The 16,262-nt window shown below is 44.2% G+C and overlaps 1 protein-coding gene across 1 annotated transcript in view; it reads right to left on the bottom strand.

Annotated features, from left to right (window-relative positions):
* The window catches only part of RASGRF2 (Ras protein specific guanine nucleotide releasing factor 2), a 276,199-nt gene that overhangs the window by 39,303 nt on the left and 220,634 nt on the right, over positions 1 to 16,262 (bottom strand). Inside the window, exon 18 of the mRNA XM_017870896.1 lies at positions 11,266 to 11,372. Within this exon, the coding sequence (XP_017726385.1) occupies positions 11,266 to 11,372 (107 nt within the window). The remainder of the gene's footprint in view (positions 1 to 11,265; positions 11,373 to 16,262) is intronic.

Here is a 16,262-nt window from a genome sequence, read left to right as displayed (position 1 = left end):
TTTTTTTTTTTTTTCCGGATGCTGTGTTTTCCATTAAGTAGGTGGTAAATTTATATGGATTGTCGTTTTCAAGAAAATGACAAAGACCAGAGGGAAAAAGAAAAGTCTGGAAGGGCGTCCTTTTATTGCTGATATTTAAAACTGTATTCAACTTTCTTAAATAATGCCCCTTGCCAATAAAATTATCTTTAACTCTAATATAACTAGAAAGTAGTCTATTAGTTATACTTTTGTTTTACCCTGATCCATAGGAGGGAAAAAGACTGATAAAGAAAGCTGGGGGGTGCATCCTTCCTTCCCCAAGGAGAAGATGCACTCCGAGTTACAGGAAGTAGCATATTTGACGTTCACCCAAGGAGAGACTTTATGCAAAGAGATTGGGAGCTATAAGTTAGTGACATCTGAGAGCAGAGTGGAGAGGAGAGGAACACAAAGAGAAAGGCAACAGGCAAGGCAGAGCCGTGGGGCCCTGAGAACCAGTTGATACACAATTGTTAAGTCAGCTCTTGACATCCTGAGGCAGCTCTGAAGTGATGGAGAGCACTGGTCCAGGTCTGGTCGGATCAAACAAGGACCAGGTGATGTCAGGATCATCGTTCCCCATGCTGAGGATTGCATGCCACAGTCTCCAGAAATGCTTCCGAGGTCCAAGAGTGATTACAAGAGTGGGAGACAAATGAGGAAAAATAAGGGCTCTCCGTGGCACTTGCATCAGAAAACTCTTACAACAGGGATAAGAAGCTATCGAAGTACATAAAATTCCATCAACGAAATCCATCCACAAAGAGTTAAGGAATCGCACTAGTTCAATGAGGAAAACGTTTCTGTTTCGGCAGCTAATGAAAATGGAAAATCAGTGCCACTGAAGACACGCTTCCTAAAAGCTTAAATCTAGCTTATGCTAGCTTAATAAATCCTGCTGTAAATGTCTCACTGTAAGGAGAGTTTAAAGGATAACAATAGGGATGTATAAAAGATAAGAAAAAACTTTGGTAAGTAGTTCAAGGAACTAGGATTTTCTTACTTGGTTGGTTGTTTGCCTGGACCAGAGAAAAGAGAGAATAAAATCTATCTTTGGAAATAAATAAAAGAAAATCCATACTTATCAGATAACAGTTTCGTACATTTCATATTTTCCAGAGAGATATGACAAATAATTCATTTGTGCATTATAACTCCACACAGATAATTTTGCCAATTTTACAAATGTGGAAACTAGCAAGCTAACAATGGAATCCAAACTAGTGTGCAAGTTTCCAGGTTTCTCTCCTCATCTGAGACCTTTTTGACCCAGGAATCTCTGAAGAACTAAAGTGAAATGTGACGCCTAAGGCATCTGTTCTGAGGGGAGAGGGAGAGGGCGGTGGTCAGTAAAAGATCACAGCAGGACCCAGCACTGCCATAAAGATAAGGGTCAGCCTATGTGTTCAGGCAATCAGAAGAACCCAAAAGGAACTGAAGTTGCTAGACTATTTAAATCAAATGGAGCATTCTCTATTTCACTTCGGCTGCTGTCATGGCAAATCTGTTTGTGAACAAACATTGGTGCGTGCCTGGTGGATGTTTCGGATCTCTTGGCTGAGATACGCAGAGGCTGACAGTGTGTCGACAGCTAGAAGTGAATGGGTGCTGAAGAATAATAAAAGGGTGAGACCGACATAAAAAGTATGTCAGGCGCAGTGGCTCACACCTGTAATCCCAGCACTTTGGGAGGTTGAGGCGAGTGGATCACAAGGTCAGGAGTTCGAGACCAGCCTGGTCAATATGGTGAAACCCCATCTCTACTAAAAATACAAAAAAATTAGCTTGGCATGGTGGCACATGCCTGTAACCCCAGCTACTTGGGAGGCTGAGCCAGGAGAATTGCTTGAACCTGGGAGGTGTAGGTTGCAGTGAACAAAATCGTGCCACTGCATTCCAGCCTGGAGAAAGAGTGAGACTGTCTCAAAAAAAAAAAAAAAAAAAAAAAGTATATAGGCCATCAATTATCCTCTGGCATGGTGATTGTGTAAAATCATTTGTGGCTGGGCACAGTGGCTCATGCCTGTAAACCCAGCACTTTGGGAGGCGGTGGTGGAGGGATCACTTGAGGCAAGGGGTAGGTAAAGTCTATAGTGAGCTACAATCGCACCACTGTCCTCCAGCCTGGGTGACAGAACAAGATCCCATCTCTGGAAAAAAAAAAAAAAAAAGAAAAAAGAAACACACATGCAAAAACAACAAAAAAAACCAAAAAACACCATTTGCAAGGTTGAAGCAGTAGATAGCTCATTAGTCGTTTAAAAACATTTCATAGCTGCTAGCATCTCACATTGAGACTAAATTTTATCTTCTTATTCCTAGTATCCCCATCAGTCCCACCAGCTGGGGACATGCCCAGGAGCCTCGTGGCACTCTGTGGCCCCTGAGCAGTGGGCAGCATCTCACCCACTTGTCAAGGTGGGATGTCTGGGGTCTTGAGGCTTCAAGAACAGCGGGGGTTTCCTGGTCCTTCACCACAGGCATCTCTAACTGTACCTCCTGCAGGCAGGTGGCCTGGGGAGGCCGGCAAGGGTGGCTACTGTCACCATCTCAGCCTGGGAGGTGCTGCAGTGGTTGTCAGCAGAGGCACAGCACTCCTCCCTGCACCAGCGTTTAGCAAGTACAAATCATTTAAGCAACACAAAATAGACTCAGGGTCAAAAGTAACTTTCCTAAGGAAAGACTGAGAAACAGGGAAAGCATTGGCAGTGTTGACATGTGCTATTCTCGCTGTCCTGAGTCAGAAGCGGGTTTTTATGTTTCACATTTTGAGCGGTCTACATCTCAACAGTTGGCCTGCAAGATGGAGAGGCTGCGAGATTGGGGTTCCCTGCAAAATGGTGCAGCCAGACGGTGCGGACTGAAACCTGCTGCTGCCATTTGCTATCGATGGAACCTCAGGGAAATGATTCATTCTGAGCTTCCATTTCCGCATCTGTAAAGCAGTGGTAATAATATCGACCTCCTCTCCCTCAAATGTAGTGGAGTCACGGTAGGTGACTTAATATTTGAAAACAAAACAGTGTCTGACATAAAGTAAGTGATACAGTATGTTATTTTTTTAAATTGGGTTTCTGTCATTCAGAATCCGTCCTCACAGAGGAAACTACCTTCATGCTAAGAATCAGGTTCTCAAGTCACCCATAAAAGATCATGTGCCCCGTATCATAACTAAACCGATACCAAACTTCAGCTGCTCCTAGATGACTTCTATGCAATTCAATGCTTCCTCCTCCTTGTTCAGAGTCCTAGTGACACACTTTTCCACTGGAAGTCTCATCCAGCCATGGTGAAGGCTCAGGGAAAGGGGCTTATAAAGTCTTGAACTTCTTCAGGAAGTGGGGACAAGATGCGCCATTCAGAGCAGAGGCATCTTTCTCCTGTGAAGAGCTCAAAGGTCAGGGCCCCATATGCTGAGATTGCCTTGCAAATGGAAGAGAAGATCCACTCTCTAAGGGCAGAGACCGGGCTGGGAGTGTGATGGAAAAGTACCCTGTGACCGACTGGTACCAGCCCAGATGGACGAGGAGGGCAGGGCTGGAAGCAGGCCAGGAGCCATCAGGAGAGGTGACAGCAGCAGGCCAGGAGCGTCAGGAGAGGTGACAGCAGCTGCCTGCTCAATAGCCAGTTGTTTCTTTCGCTTCTCGTTCTCCCGCCCACACCGAAAATTCTGTGCTGTGTTTGTCCTGGCCCAACTTCCATTTCAGATTTGGAACAATGAACAAACCTCAACTCAGTGCTCTAATTCAACACTGAGTTTTGTGTTTCACTAGGCAATGCCAGATAATAAACAAAAAAAATTTAGAAGGGGCCCCTGTCATCTGTCAAAATAAGAAACGGAAGAGACAAAGTGTGTCCACTCACATTTTGGGAAATCTGATCCCTGAGACCTTGAAGGCACTAAGTAGAGGCCATCACACCGGCACGCACTTTTCCACCTTAACAAGTCAGAGTCCCCACTTTACCTCAGACCTGGGACTGCAGCCCCAAAACCTGAACTCTGTGGGGCAGACGGATGCTCACTGGTTGTCCTTTACTGGGAAAGAGCCATTGTCTTCTCTGAGATAACACTGACTCTGAGGATATGCAAAGGTTTTGCTTTCCTCGCCACAAACCTGACACAGGTGTGCCCCCTTCAGCAGACTCATTGTTGGAGCCATCGTGGAGACCACCTGGTTGGGTTCTTGTTTCAGAGGAATGGGGCACTGTGGGAGACTGGAGGAATTTTGACAGCTGGGTCTGTTTCCAGCTTTTGAGTGGTCTACAACTGTGCTGTTTATACTGTAACCATTAGTCACCTGTGACTATTAACATTTAATTCAATTAAATAACATTAAAACTCCAGCTTTTTAGCTAGTTAGCTACATTCCAAGTGATCAATTAGTGGCATGTGGCTAGAGGCTGCTGTACTGGGCACCATGATATAGAACATTTCCACCATCACAGCAAGTTTACCTGGACAGTGCTGACTGGACCCCTTTGAGACTTACGTGGTTTACTGGTCACATGGGGGTAACAGCATTTGGCCTGCTTGAAGGTCTGGGTTTGGACCAGATGCCGCTTTCACACGGTTATCTCTATCAAGAGCAGCATCTGCAGTGCTTTGAGCCTCCATCTGTAATGGCTACTCTGTATGTTTTAACTCACATAATCCTCACCCTCCCACAGAGGAAAAAGTGGCATTAATCTCCATTTCTACAAATGAAGAACTGGAGGCCTGGAGGAGCCAAATAGTTTTCTCAGAAAAGCCAATAAATGCCGGAGCAGGGATTTCCATCACGATCACCCTAACTTCACAGCTCCAACAGGATTCAAAGTCCCCCAGCTCTGAGATCTCTGCTACAAAGACACATTAGGACTGAGTTGAACTCCTACTGTGATTTTTGGAGACGTAAAAACTCTCACCTCAGCTGTTATAAGTGACTAGAGTAGGGTTGTGAGATCCGCTAATTCCTGTCTTCTACCTCAGACTATATTTATTTGTTAATTGTGTTATGAAAGTGTTAGGGTATATTTTCAAGAGAGTGATAAGGACTCTGTTTTGTGTGTGCACGTGTGTGTGTCTGTGTTTATAGGATAAAGTATATATAAAACCCTCTTATAATGTGAAATGAGTGTATATATGTAAAACATACCACAAGCAATGCTAAATGTAAATACTAAAACTAACAGAGCACAGGGTAACACTCAGGAAGAGGGGCAGAGACTTGGGGGCCCCCCTCAGGTGCTGGCAATGTCCCAGGTCTTGACCTGGGTGGCAGTTATATGGGCGTCTACACAGGCAGAAAGTCACTGACCTACACACTGAAGTTTAGTGTCCTTTATATGCGGTATGTGATATTTCAATAAAAATGCCAAAAAGCATGTCAACTGAAATGTAAACTCAAGTTATTCATTATTAGCTAAATATGTGTCTCTTTGTTCACCATAAAATGAATGTAAGAGAACTGGAGCAAGTTAGAAATATAACAGCTATTTTGATAGATTTTGTGAAATTGCTCTCCCAAGGGACCCTAGACTCCCTATATCATAAGTAGTAATGGAATCATCAAACAGCATTACTTCTTGCCAGTCCCAGTAAACCAGTTGATAGTCTATCCTTCCCCACCTGGCATGAAGTTCTGAGCAGGCACCAAAGTCTTTCAGTACTTTTTAGTTACAAGAATGGTGTCATTTCAACAGTCAAAATGTCCAGTCCAGTATATTCTTCAAAACCTCAGTTCAGCCTCCCTCCAGCCTTGGCGTGGGCTGCTTCCAGCCTAGTGGCCTGCATAGGAGACCCTTTCGGACGTCCCCACCACCTCTCCACTAGCGGGCTATTGCTTCCGGTCCTGCAGCTCACCAGGGGAAAACACTAATTTAGTGTGATAGTGCAGGGGGAGCCCAGTCCTGGCTCTCTCTCTAGATGTGGCAGGCGGGCAGTGGCCAGTGACCAGCTTTTCCTGTGTGGGCCTTGGTGAGACTTTGGAGACCTCTCTGTGAGAGACTTAGGGCCAGCTCCCCTGACCCTGGCAATGTCTGTCCTCCTGAGTCACTTTCAACTCCCCCAGGCCCTGGGCTGCCAGTGGTCTGCTTCACCCAGCGTCTGTCTACGCATCACCCCTCCAGGATGTCCTCTTGGGCAGGATCCAGGGCCATCCAGATTGGGGGCCATACTCCCCATGGACCCACCTGGTTCACTGAAACACATATGAATGCAGCTCACTCCTAGCATCCACCACTCTTCACTTTGCCCAGCGAGCACCTCTCACCTTAACAGGGGAGGCTAGCTGGGTGGTTTCCTTGAAACGTTTCTCATGTGGCTGGAAGTGAAAAGGAGGCATCTCCCCGCCTTCCCCATGGTGGTAGGGAACTTACACAGATGGCTGTCTCTGGAAATTGCCCTCTCCTTGACCTCCCCTGCCTCAACTTCCCACAGGTGGGTGATCACAACTGCTAGCAGGATTGATTTCACGAGCTCTTAGCTGGTTTTGCTTAGGTGGCCTAGCCACTCCATTAAGGCCATGCAGGCTGTTGCTGCTACCTATTGTACCTGCCCCTGTGCTTTTGGTCCTCTGCCTAAATGTCAGAAACAATCTGAAGAATTCAATTTAACAGCCGGCCACACACGTAATTACATTCAGTCCATTGACTGTTAGTGGGCATTTTCCCAGTGGCTTTTCCCAACGGCTGGAAGCCCCTTGAGGTCAGAGACTGCATGGATCTTGTTCACCCCCACACCTATCCCAATGTCTGGAACATTCTGGTGCCCAATTCTTATTAGTGAATGAATCAAGGAGGTGAGAAAACAGAAAAAGGAGTAGGAGTGTTCCTCTGTAAACTCCTTTGGGGAGGAGATTTTATGTAGGTAGGTCATTTTGTCTGATCTCATGTTTTAAAAACATTCCCCTAAGCCTACAATTAAGAAAATACATGACTGTTTCATTCTCGGCCACTTGTCATTCAGATAGGACCCAGAGCCTGATGGAGCTAGTGGTAACCTGCAGACACAGCTGCAGCTCTTTTACCAGCATCGCTCATGGTCTGTGAAATTCCTCCAATAAATGGACAGAGCCTCTCTTCAGAATTGGTTGGTCAATACGATGATTGAGGAAAACCAAAATCGCCATAGATCATACATGAAAGGCCTTCTACAGAGGCTTGTGCAGAGATCTGAAATGTTTATAGTCAGCCTCCAGCCATCTGTCTGTGCACAGAGGACAAAAGCAATCACGGGAGCATTTGGTTAATAGTACTACAGATCTGACACCTGCAGGGACCTGGGAATTGTGTAAATGATATGTAAGGTCTCCCAGCAGGAGATGCTCAAGACGCATGTAGACCTCTAATGAAAACACTTCCTTTACTTAGACTGCCTAAACACACAGCCCTGATTTCTGACCCATTAGTGGTTATAGTCTCTGTCTGGGCTGACTTTGGAAACTTTAAAGGCTAGAAAATGACCTCCAGGAGAGAATGAACAATGGAAATATTGAACTATAAGCTCAATTTGACAAGTATTTACTGGGCATCTGCCATGTGTTCAGCATTGCCTTACTATGTGAAAGGAGACACAAGGATGAATGAGACAAGCAAGGAGCTTACAGGCTGGTTGTAGGGTGGTGAAATGTGCATCTCTCCTGTCCACAGCTGAAAGGGATTTCATCACACATATCAATATCATGCTTTAGGCTTAATTCAACATCACCTTTAACTTCATCACATCCTTGGGAGAGGTAAAGCAGGGATGGTTGTTCTCATTTTCAGAAGAGGAAACTAACACCCGAAGAGGTGGAGAGACCAGCTTGGGGCCCCACAGGGGCTACAGTGGCAGAGCTGGAGTAACAACACTGGTCCCCTGACTCTGGGCTGCTGATCGATAGACAAGGCACATGGGAGAAACCGAACTTGGGCCTGTGGCTTCACTTTCAGCTTAAAAGGCAACAAATGAGTGAGAAGGTGTAACAAAATGAGGAGCAATAGGCCAGAAGGTATTCACATATGAAGATTTAAAAAAAACCCCTAAAAATGGAATATCCTAGCCTCCCCAAATACTAACTAAAGAAAAAACTAGAAGCCTCCAGGAGAAGAAATGCTATCCTAGCACCACACGGGGTAGAGTTAGGAGGCGACATCCTGGGGCATTCTTATTTCTCTGGAGAACCAACCCCTACCCCCACACTTCTGCAACTTTTACTTCTCCTGAATAAAGGTCAGGGTAGTATCTGCCAATATTAGTTATCTTTGATGAGAAATGAGAAATGAGAAATAAATACGTGATGTCTAATACTCTGTGGTAGCCTTGATTCTCTAGATTATTTGTGGGTGAATCTACAGCTTGGTTGATGTAGATCTACAGCTTTTCTGTGTCTAGAAATTGAAGTGGCCTCTCTGGGTAGCCATGTGAGAAAAAATGTAATTGTTACCATGCTTAGCTGTAGTTTTGAGATGAGTACAACTTCCTACTCATTTTTTAAAAGCTACTGATTCAAAATAATCAGGTTGCCACAATAATGCTATATTCTTCCTTAAATGGACTCGACTAGTACAAAGTGAATCAGATAATTACAAATCATCTTATCCAAGCCCTTCACTTTGTGAGGTGAAAACCAAAGACAATAAGGGTGAGGGTTGGTTGACAACTGGATTACGGCCCAGGGTTTCAGACCAGCAGTCCCATCTATAGCTAGATGCTGCCTTGGGAGAGTAAAGACCTGCAGATAAACTTGGATAAAGATACCAAGATGGGCTGTTACTCTTAAAGCACCATACCAGTCAGCTTGCTTAGGCTCCATGAAGCCGGGGCCACCTTCACATCTTCTGAATGAAATGGCCCAGGCTAGGCCCACAGTTGGTGAGAGGAGGCAGTACGCACACAATGAGGCCCCGAGACCGTGAGCTGAGAGCAGCTCTATTTGAACCATTCACCAATCCATCACCAACAGCCTGCCTTGACTTGCGCAAACCGTCCAATGTGGAGGCCAGATGATTACCAGGCAGCCATAAGTGAGTCAGTAAAAGGAAGAAAGAGAATCTGGACACTCAAGCCAGCAAAAAAGAAAAAAAAAAAAGCCCTAAAACAATTCTCAATAAGTGGAAATTTCACAGAAATGTCCTGCATATGGTTGTGTACTTACACAGAGAGGATGAGGAAGGTGACAGGAGATGCACATGACGAGGTTACACCAGGGCATTGATAACCCGCCACAGAGCCGTGAGGCCCACTCACGCATGCAGGGCAGGTAAGGAAAGACCCTGTGGCAAGAACTTCCTTGGGCACATCAGTGAACGAAATAGCCAGGGTGTGTATTTTACCCAGTGGTGAGGTCAGAAGAGAAGACTGGATCCCTGAGCTACTTACATCACTCACCTATGCCCCTGCTGGAGGGAGAGTCTGAGGAGCTGGGATCCCTCTAACTGGAATTGGAGATGGACAAGCCTGCTTATGTATAAGCACAGCTGCAGTCACTCAGGTCGAAAACCATCTGAACTGTATCAACAATTCAGCTGCCAAATCAGGTAGCAAAGCTTACTGTAAAACTATTGTAAATGAGGGCTTCTGTACACTAATCTCTCCCCATCTATGAATTTTCTTTACCAAAAAATAAAAAACTCCCAGCATACTGTCATTTGCTTTGTGGTACTTCTGTAGCTACTGTAAAAATTTTATGTGGATTGGGAGGGATTCCTGTTTGAGATAATTAGGAAAAGAGGGCACTGGGGATTGAGAAAAGGGAAGTAAGGTGGATAGGGAAGCAAGGCTGGAGGGCTCTGGGGAGAAGATTTGGAAGGGGAGGAGGGGAGCTGAGGCCAGGGGAGAGAACCAGCTCAGCCTTGTTGATCGAAGCTACGTTGCATCTTAGAAGCCACTGTGGGCCCCAGGAATTAAATGTCAAGATTCTTGAGAAAAAAAATCAGAGAAGAATAAGATGGACCATGATACAGTGGAAAAATTGTAAATACTAAAACTCATTATGCTGTTTTATCTGCATTGTGGCAAAATGGATTTACCAGCAGCTCACTGGGACTACGGAGAAAAGAGACTAGACATTTCTCATGTGCTAAGGATGGTTCTTGGAATTTGAATCATATAGGATTAAATTTTTTTTTAATTTAAGATGTGTAAGATGGAATGTTTACATTATTTAGTATGCTATGTTTATTACTTTATTTTAATTAATATTTAAGATTTTTTATGGGCTTAAATGCCACTTTTCCTAATTAGTAAATTCTCTTACCACGGAGGTTTCAGGAGCCTGCCCTCATGGTGACCCTATTGAATAGACTGTCATTACTGAGGACCATGCAGCAGACACGTGATGGCCTCTGTGAATATAGTGGCAAAAACTACAATTACTTTGGCACCAATTGCCAAATAGTAAAGACCTGGGAATACCTCCCCCTGGGAGTGCCATTTATAACACATGATTCTCATTAGCAGACTGACAAATTTGATTCTATTTCTTTTAATATACGCTGCACATGTTGTGCTGTGAGGCAGGGCCCATTCTCTCTCTCAAACGCTCCTTGCAGGGTGCCAGGCAGATGGGTGTCCAGGAGGGCCTGCCAGCTATGTGGCAGTGGGTAAGAAAAGCATTATGCATGCATCACATCAGGGGGGCAAAGTGGCACCTGACTTGTTTTGTGAAAGGGGAATAAATTCCACAAACGTGCACTGAGAACACATAAACAGATAACAAGTAGGTGCCTGTCAGTGTAACACAATTTAAAAACAGCATTGGGAACCAAAACATCAAAGGGCGTGAGGCAAAATATCTCCAGAATCAGGCCCGGAAAGCACTCCCTGACCAGACCCCAGAGTGTTATTTACTTCCAGGGGGCACCGTGAGGTTTGCGTCTAGTTGGGTGGGGGGGCGAGGATACCACTGCAGCTGGCAGCCTCTCAAGCACTCCACTTACAGAGAAGACCCTGCGAAAGGTGCTCCCAGGGTAGGTGGCACAGTACAGTGGCCTTGCTGTGGCTCAGGTGCCCATGGGCGAGTGCTGTTTCCTCAGAAGATGCGGGGACAGGGGAGCCCCATGTCACTGTGTCATGTCATTTGCAGATCTGAAACAGTGGATGTTGGCAAGCCACGTGTGTCAGCTTTGATCTGCATGCCTAGCCTATTTCTTCCCTTCCTAAGTTCCAGTGTCAAGGTTTCACACTGAACTCCAGAGAATCGGGAGGTGTTTTACATGTGTCATGGCTTAAAAAGATGATTTTTTAAAAATCCTTGTAAGTAATTAATGGGGGCACTGACATACCTGTGCGTGCTTTGAGACCCAGTGACGGAGGACGTTCAGTACTCGGTTGGTAGCCGTTCTCCGTATGATAAACTCTTTATCACATGTTCTCTCGGTGTTGTTAAAGCCTTAGGAGGAAAAGAAACACACACGTGTTGCAGTTAAAGCCACTCCCCTGGGACCTGGAAAAGGTCATATATTTTAGGACATTGGTTAACGAAACCCACAGACGACACTTCTTGGCAGAGAGGTGCACGTGGCTTCAGACTGTTGTGAACTCCGCTCACCTATTACACGCTCGGCAGCGAGGCCCTCGTGCAGTTACAGGTGCAATTAAATAAGTAATGAGCACGTATTTATTGAAGGCCACTGATTAAAGCTAAAGCTGCTCTCCTGACACCTCCATTTATGCCTGTCTTGCTCTGTAATACAAAGCCAAGAAGGAATTTTAACCAAGTATTTGAGTCAGCATTAATTTATACTTTTGCCTCAAAGTAACTGCACAACTGATAACATTTTCAGTATCTGTAGATGGATTAGGCCATATCTTGGCTCATGGATGATTCAAATACTTTACTGTGTATCCCTGTACTGAGAAGCAGTACAGCATCACTGCTAAGAATGTGTATTTAAAAAATACTACAAGAGTAGATTTTAAATGTTTTCACCATACACACACACAAATAGTAAATATGCCAGGTGATAGATCTGTTAGTTTGGTTTGATCATTCCACAACATAAACCTATATGAAAACATCACATCGTACCCCATAAGAATATAATATCTACAATTATTATTTGTCAATTAAGAAGGAAATTTACAAAAACCCCATGGATTCCACAACCGGACTGCCTGCTGTCAAATCACTGTTCTCCCATCCTGGCAAGTTACGTCGCCTCTCTGGTGACCAGCTTCCCATGTTCCTCATGAGATAATAAGCGTACCTACCTCACAGAGCTGTTGTGGGATTAAGACTTTTAACACATGTTAAACATCTAAAATGGCACTTGCACAGCAGTGAGACTGCAATAAATGTTAGCTATGATTACAATTCAATCTTGGTTCACTGTCTTTGAGTCTTCTCTGTGCTGGCTAATGTCTCTATCTTGGCTACCTTTTCATTATCAAGAAACCATTTTAATATTTTTCCAGTGACACTCTGTTTTAAAACATTCTGCCTTCCAATCACAATGAAATCACATTTCCTTTAAACATCAATTAAAGCCTTATATAACTTCAGTGACAAACTTTTTGAAAGAGTTGTCTAGGCTGGGCGCGGTGGCTCACGCCTGTAATCCCAGTACTTTGGGAGGCTGAGGTGGGCGGATCACGAGGTCAGGAGATCGAGACCATTCTGGCTAACACAGTGAAACCCCATCTCTATTAAAAATACAAAAAATTAGCCAGGCATGGTGGTGGGCACCTGTAGTGGCAGCTACTCGGGAGGCTGAGGCAGGAGAATGGCGTGAACCCGGGAGGCGGAGCTTGCAGTGAGCCGAAATCGCACCACTGCACTCCAGCCTGGGCGACAGAGCGAGATTCCATCTCAAACAAACAAACAAAAAAACAGAGTTGTCTATACTCACTGATTCCATTTCCTCACTTCCTATTCTCTCTACATCCTACTCCAAGCTTCTTATCCCATCTCAGCAACAGCCAGCTCCCATTTAAGGTCATATCAATAACCTTCATGCTCAGGGGACAGGCTACAATCTCTCCCTAGGAAATCTCATCTAGGCCTACCACTTAAATGATTACCTACAAGCAAATTAGTCATATATTTATATCTCCAGATCTCTTCTCTGAGTTCCAGATCCATATATGCAATATCCAATTGTCTCTTTCTATTTTCCTGTTATATGTTTCAAACACACTTCAAACTTGATATGTTCAAAAAAAAGAAAAGAAAAAAAAAAACCCAAATGGCCTTTACACCAAACTTTGTCTTCTTTCAGTGTTCCCTATCTCAGTAAAGAAATACCACCCTCCCTCCAGTTATGTAAACCTGAAACTTTGGAATTATTCCTGTCCTATCTTTCTGCTGTTTCCTAATAATTTTATCTGCTATATAAATCTCACATCTGTCCCATGTCTTCCCATCTACAAAGCCAAAACTGGGGCTGAGCTACCAGTAACTCTGTCTATGGTAATAGCCTCTGGTCTACTGTAACAGCCTCCCAACTGGTCTACTCTCACTCTTGCCTCCTCAAATCTGTTCTCCTTGCTGAAGTCAGAAAGATCTCTAGGATCTTAGAAAGAAAATTAGGATGTGTTGTTCCAGTGTTTAAAGCTGTTTAGATGGCTCTTATGATAAATACAAAACTCCTTAACACAAACTACAAGGTCTTTGGTAGTTTAGCCTAGCTCCTCTCAGTCTTTTCTGAAACCATGTTTTCTATTCTTCTTCCATCTTACCACACTTCTTTTCAGTCATTCATCCTCACCCCAGGGTCTTTGCACATACTGCTACATATCTGGAACAATTACCACTCCTCTTTTCACTTAGTGAAAGCCACTCTTGTTTCCAATTTCACTTCTCCAAATGAGCACTTTCCAGCCTTAATTGGACAAAGCCCCCATTACATATCTCACAGCACCACACACATCTACTTTACGGTACTTAGCACATTTGAAATTTTACACTTATTGATGTGATTATCTGATTAATATTTGTGTCATTCATGAAGACAGGGATCTAGTATGATCTTGCTGGGCACGAGCACCTGTCTGGCACATAGCAGAAGCCGTATACAATATATATTTGCAGAAAATGAAAGCCTAGATGAAGTATGAACTTACTAAGTTTTATTTATTTATTTATTTATTTATTTATTTGAGATGGAGTCTGTTGCCTAGGCTAGAGTGCAGTGGCGCGATCTTGGCTCACTCCAAGCTCCGCCTCCCAGGTTCATGCCATTCTCCTGCCTCAGCCTCCCGAGTAGCTGGGATTACAGGTGCCTGCCACCATGCCCGGCTAATTTTTTGTATTTTTAGTAGAGACAGGGTTTCACTGTGTTAGCCAGGACGGTCTCGATCTCCTGACCTCATGATCTGCCCGCCTTGGCCTCCCAAAGTGCTGGGATTACAGGCATGAGCCACCGTGTCCAGCCTATGAACTTACTAAGTTTTATTGAATGATATATGACTGTAAGGATAATTGAGTGAATCACTGAAAGAATACTTCTCAGAGCTTATGAGTGAGTTAAGAGAAAAAAAAAACCTCTAAGTTTCTAAAGGCCAGAGGCCCCTTCTCCTTACTCCTCTTTGAATGTAGACAGGCATCTTCCACCCACCAGTGGACATTTTAATTCTGTCAGAAGATGGTGATGATGTGTTCTTGGCAGAGTAAGTATCTTGGAAAAAAAATCTTTTGTTATTAAAAACTTAGAAATTCTGAGTAAAATATAACAAATATCCTTCTAAATGCATAGCTGAGTTCTCAAGAAAGTAAGGAATTTTCCATGGTCAAACACACAGAGGGATCTGAAAAGCAGAACCAAGTCTCTGAACTGAGCTGGCTGTCCTGAGGGGAGGGGAGGCTATCAGTAGCATGGTGTTTGGATCGTGACATCCACATGGTTCAGGAGAAAAAGCCCCAGGGCCTTCATTAAGTGGGAATGGGGAGATGGGAACTGAGACTCCCACATCAACCTGGAACTCTCAAAGGACCACCCCTCTGTAAAAGAATGTAATGGGGAAAAAATTTATCCTGCCTGCAAAAGGAGACTACTAAGAAACTTGTCTGCCTCTGCCTCGGTTGGGTTGTGGGAGAGGGTGGAAACATTCTCCTTGAGAACAGATCATCACAGCCCACCTCCTGCAGGCCAGAGGCTCAGGGTGAACCCCTATTGTGTGGTGTACCCATCTAATGAGAAGGTAAAATAAAAAGTGGCCTAGGCCAGTGATAACCCTGAGGACCCCAACAAAAGCATGTGCAAAACCTCTGCCGAGGAACACACACCTCAGCCTGCACTGGATCACCATGGAGAAAGCCATGAAGAAGAGCTCACAATCCAAAATTACAAAACGCACAAACCGTCCACAGGAGCAAGGATCAGTAGGCACAGGGATCAGGAACCTGATGCTCCCCATCCCACCCCTCCATCACCACCACCAAGAATTTCAGATATGAGAACTATTAGATAGCTCTAATTTAAACATACAGTATATATTCCACATGTGAGATATTAATACAATAGATTCTCCTGGATTATGGAGAATTGGGTTATGCTGCACATGTGAAAGATGTCTAAAGCCCCCCAAATATTTGCGATTTTCTTTTCCAGAAAATGGTACAAGGACTTCTTGGGGGTGGATCTATGATTTTGGGACAGAATGGCTTCCACATGGTTACTGCCACCAATTAGCAGTGTAGTCCATATTTAAATTAAAAAATATTGTCCAAGTAGCTTTCCATTTAGATGGTGGTTTGCAGCAGACACTCCGGCAAGTTGTAGAAAATTGTTCACATAGCTTTAAAGACTGAAAAGTGGTGAGATGGGCATGTCTGATTGGAAGCATGTTAGCATGGACCTCAATGTCTATGTTATAGCAAGAACACACGATCAGCTTCACACATGACAGCACAGTTAAAACAATCACAGCCAATGAGTATACAGCACCCCCTTTTACAAAAAATGATCTATCCAACTGCTGCAGGCATGTCTCTTGGAGAGATGACATCTGGTTTGGGGCATTTCTAAATTGTCCCAAAGGGCATTTGGGACAAATAAGGAATTAAGAACGCCATTTCAGTGATGCATCATTTTTCATTTCATACAAATGGGACACAATCTGTCCAATAGCATCAATGTTATCAATGTGCTTTGCTTTACCCAGTAGATATTTTCTTTTCTTTTCTTTTTTTTTTTTTTCACTCTAGTTGCTCAGGTTGGAGTGCAATGGCACAATCTTGGCTCACTGCAACCTCCATCTCTCAGTTTCAAGTGATTCTCCCGCCTCAGCCTCCCGAGCAGCTGGGATTACAGACATGTGCCACCATGCCCAGCTAATTTTT

The sequence above is a fragment of the Rhinopithecus bieti genome, unplaced genomic scaffold (genome assembly GCF_001698545.2).
Source record: "Rhinopithecus bieti isolate Rb0 unplaced genomic scaffold, ASM169854v2 scaffold_5216, whole genome shotgun sequence".
Lineage (NCBI taxonomy): Eukaryota > Metazoa > Chordata > Mammalia > Primates > Cercopithecidae > Rhinopithecus > Rhinopithecus bieti.
This window is presented reverse-complemented; position numbering and strand designations above follow the sequence as displayed.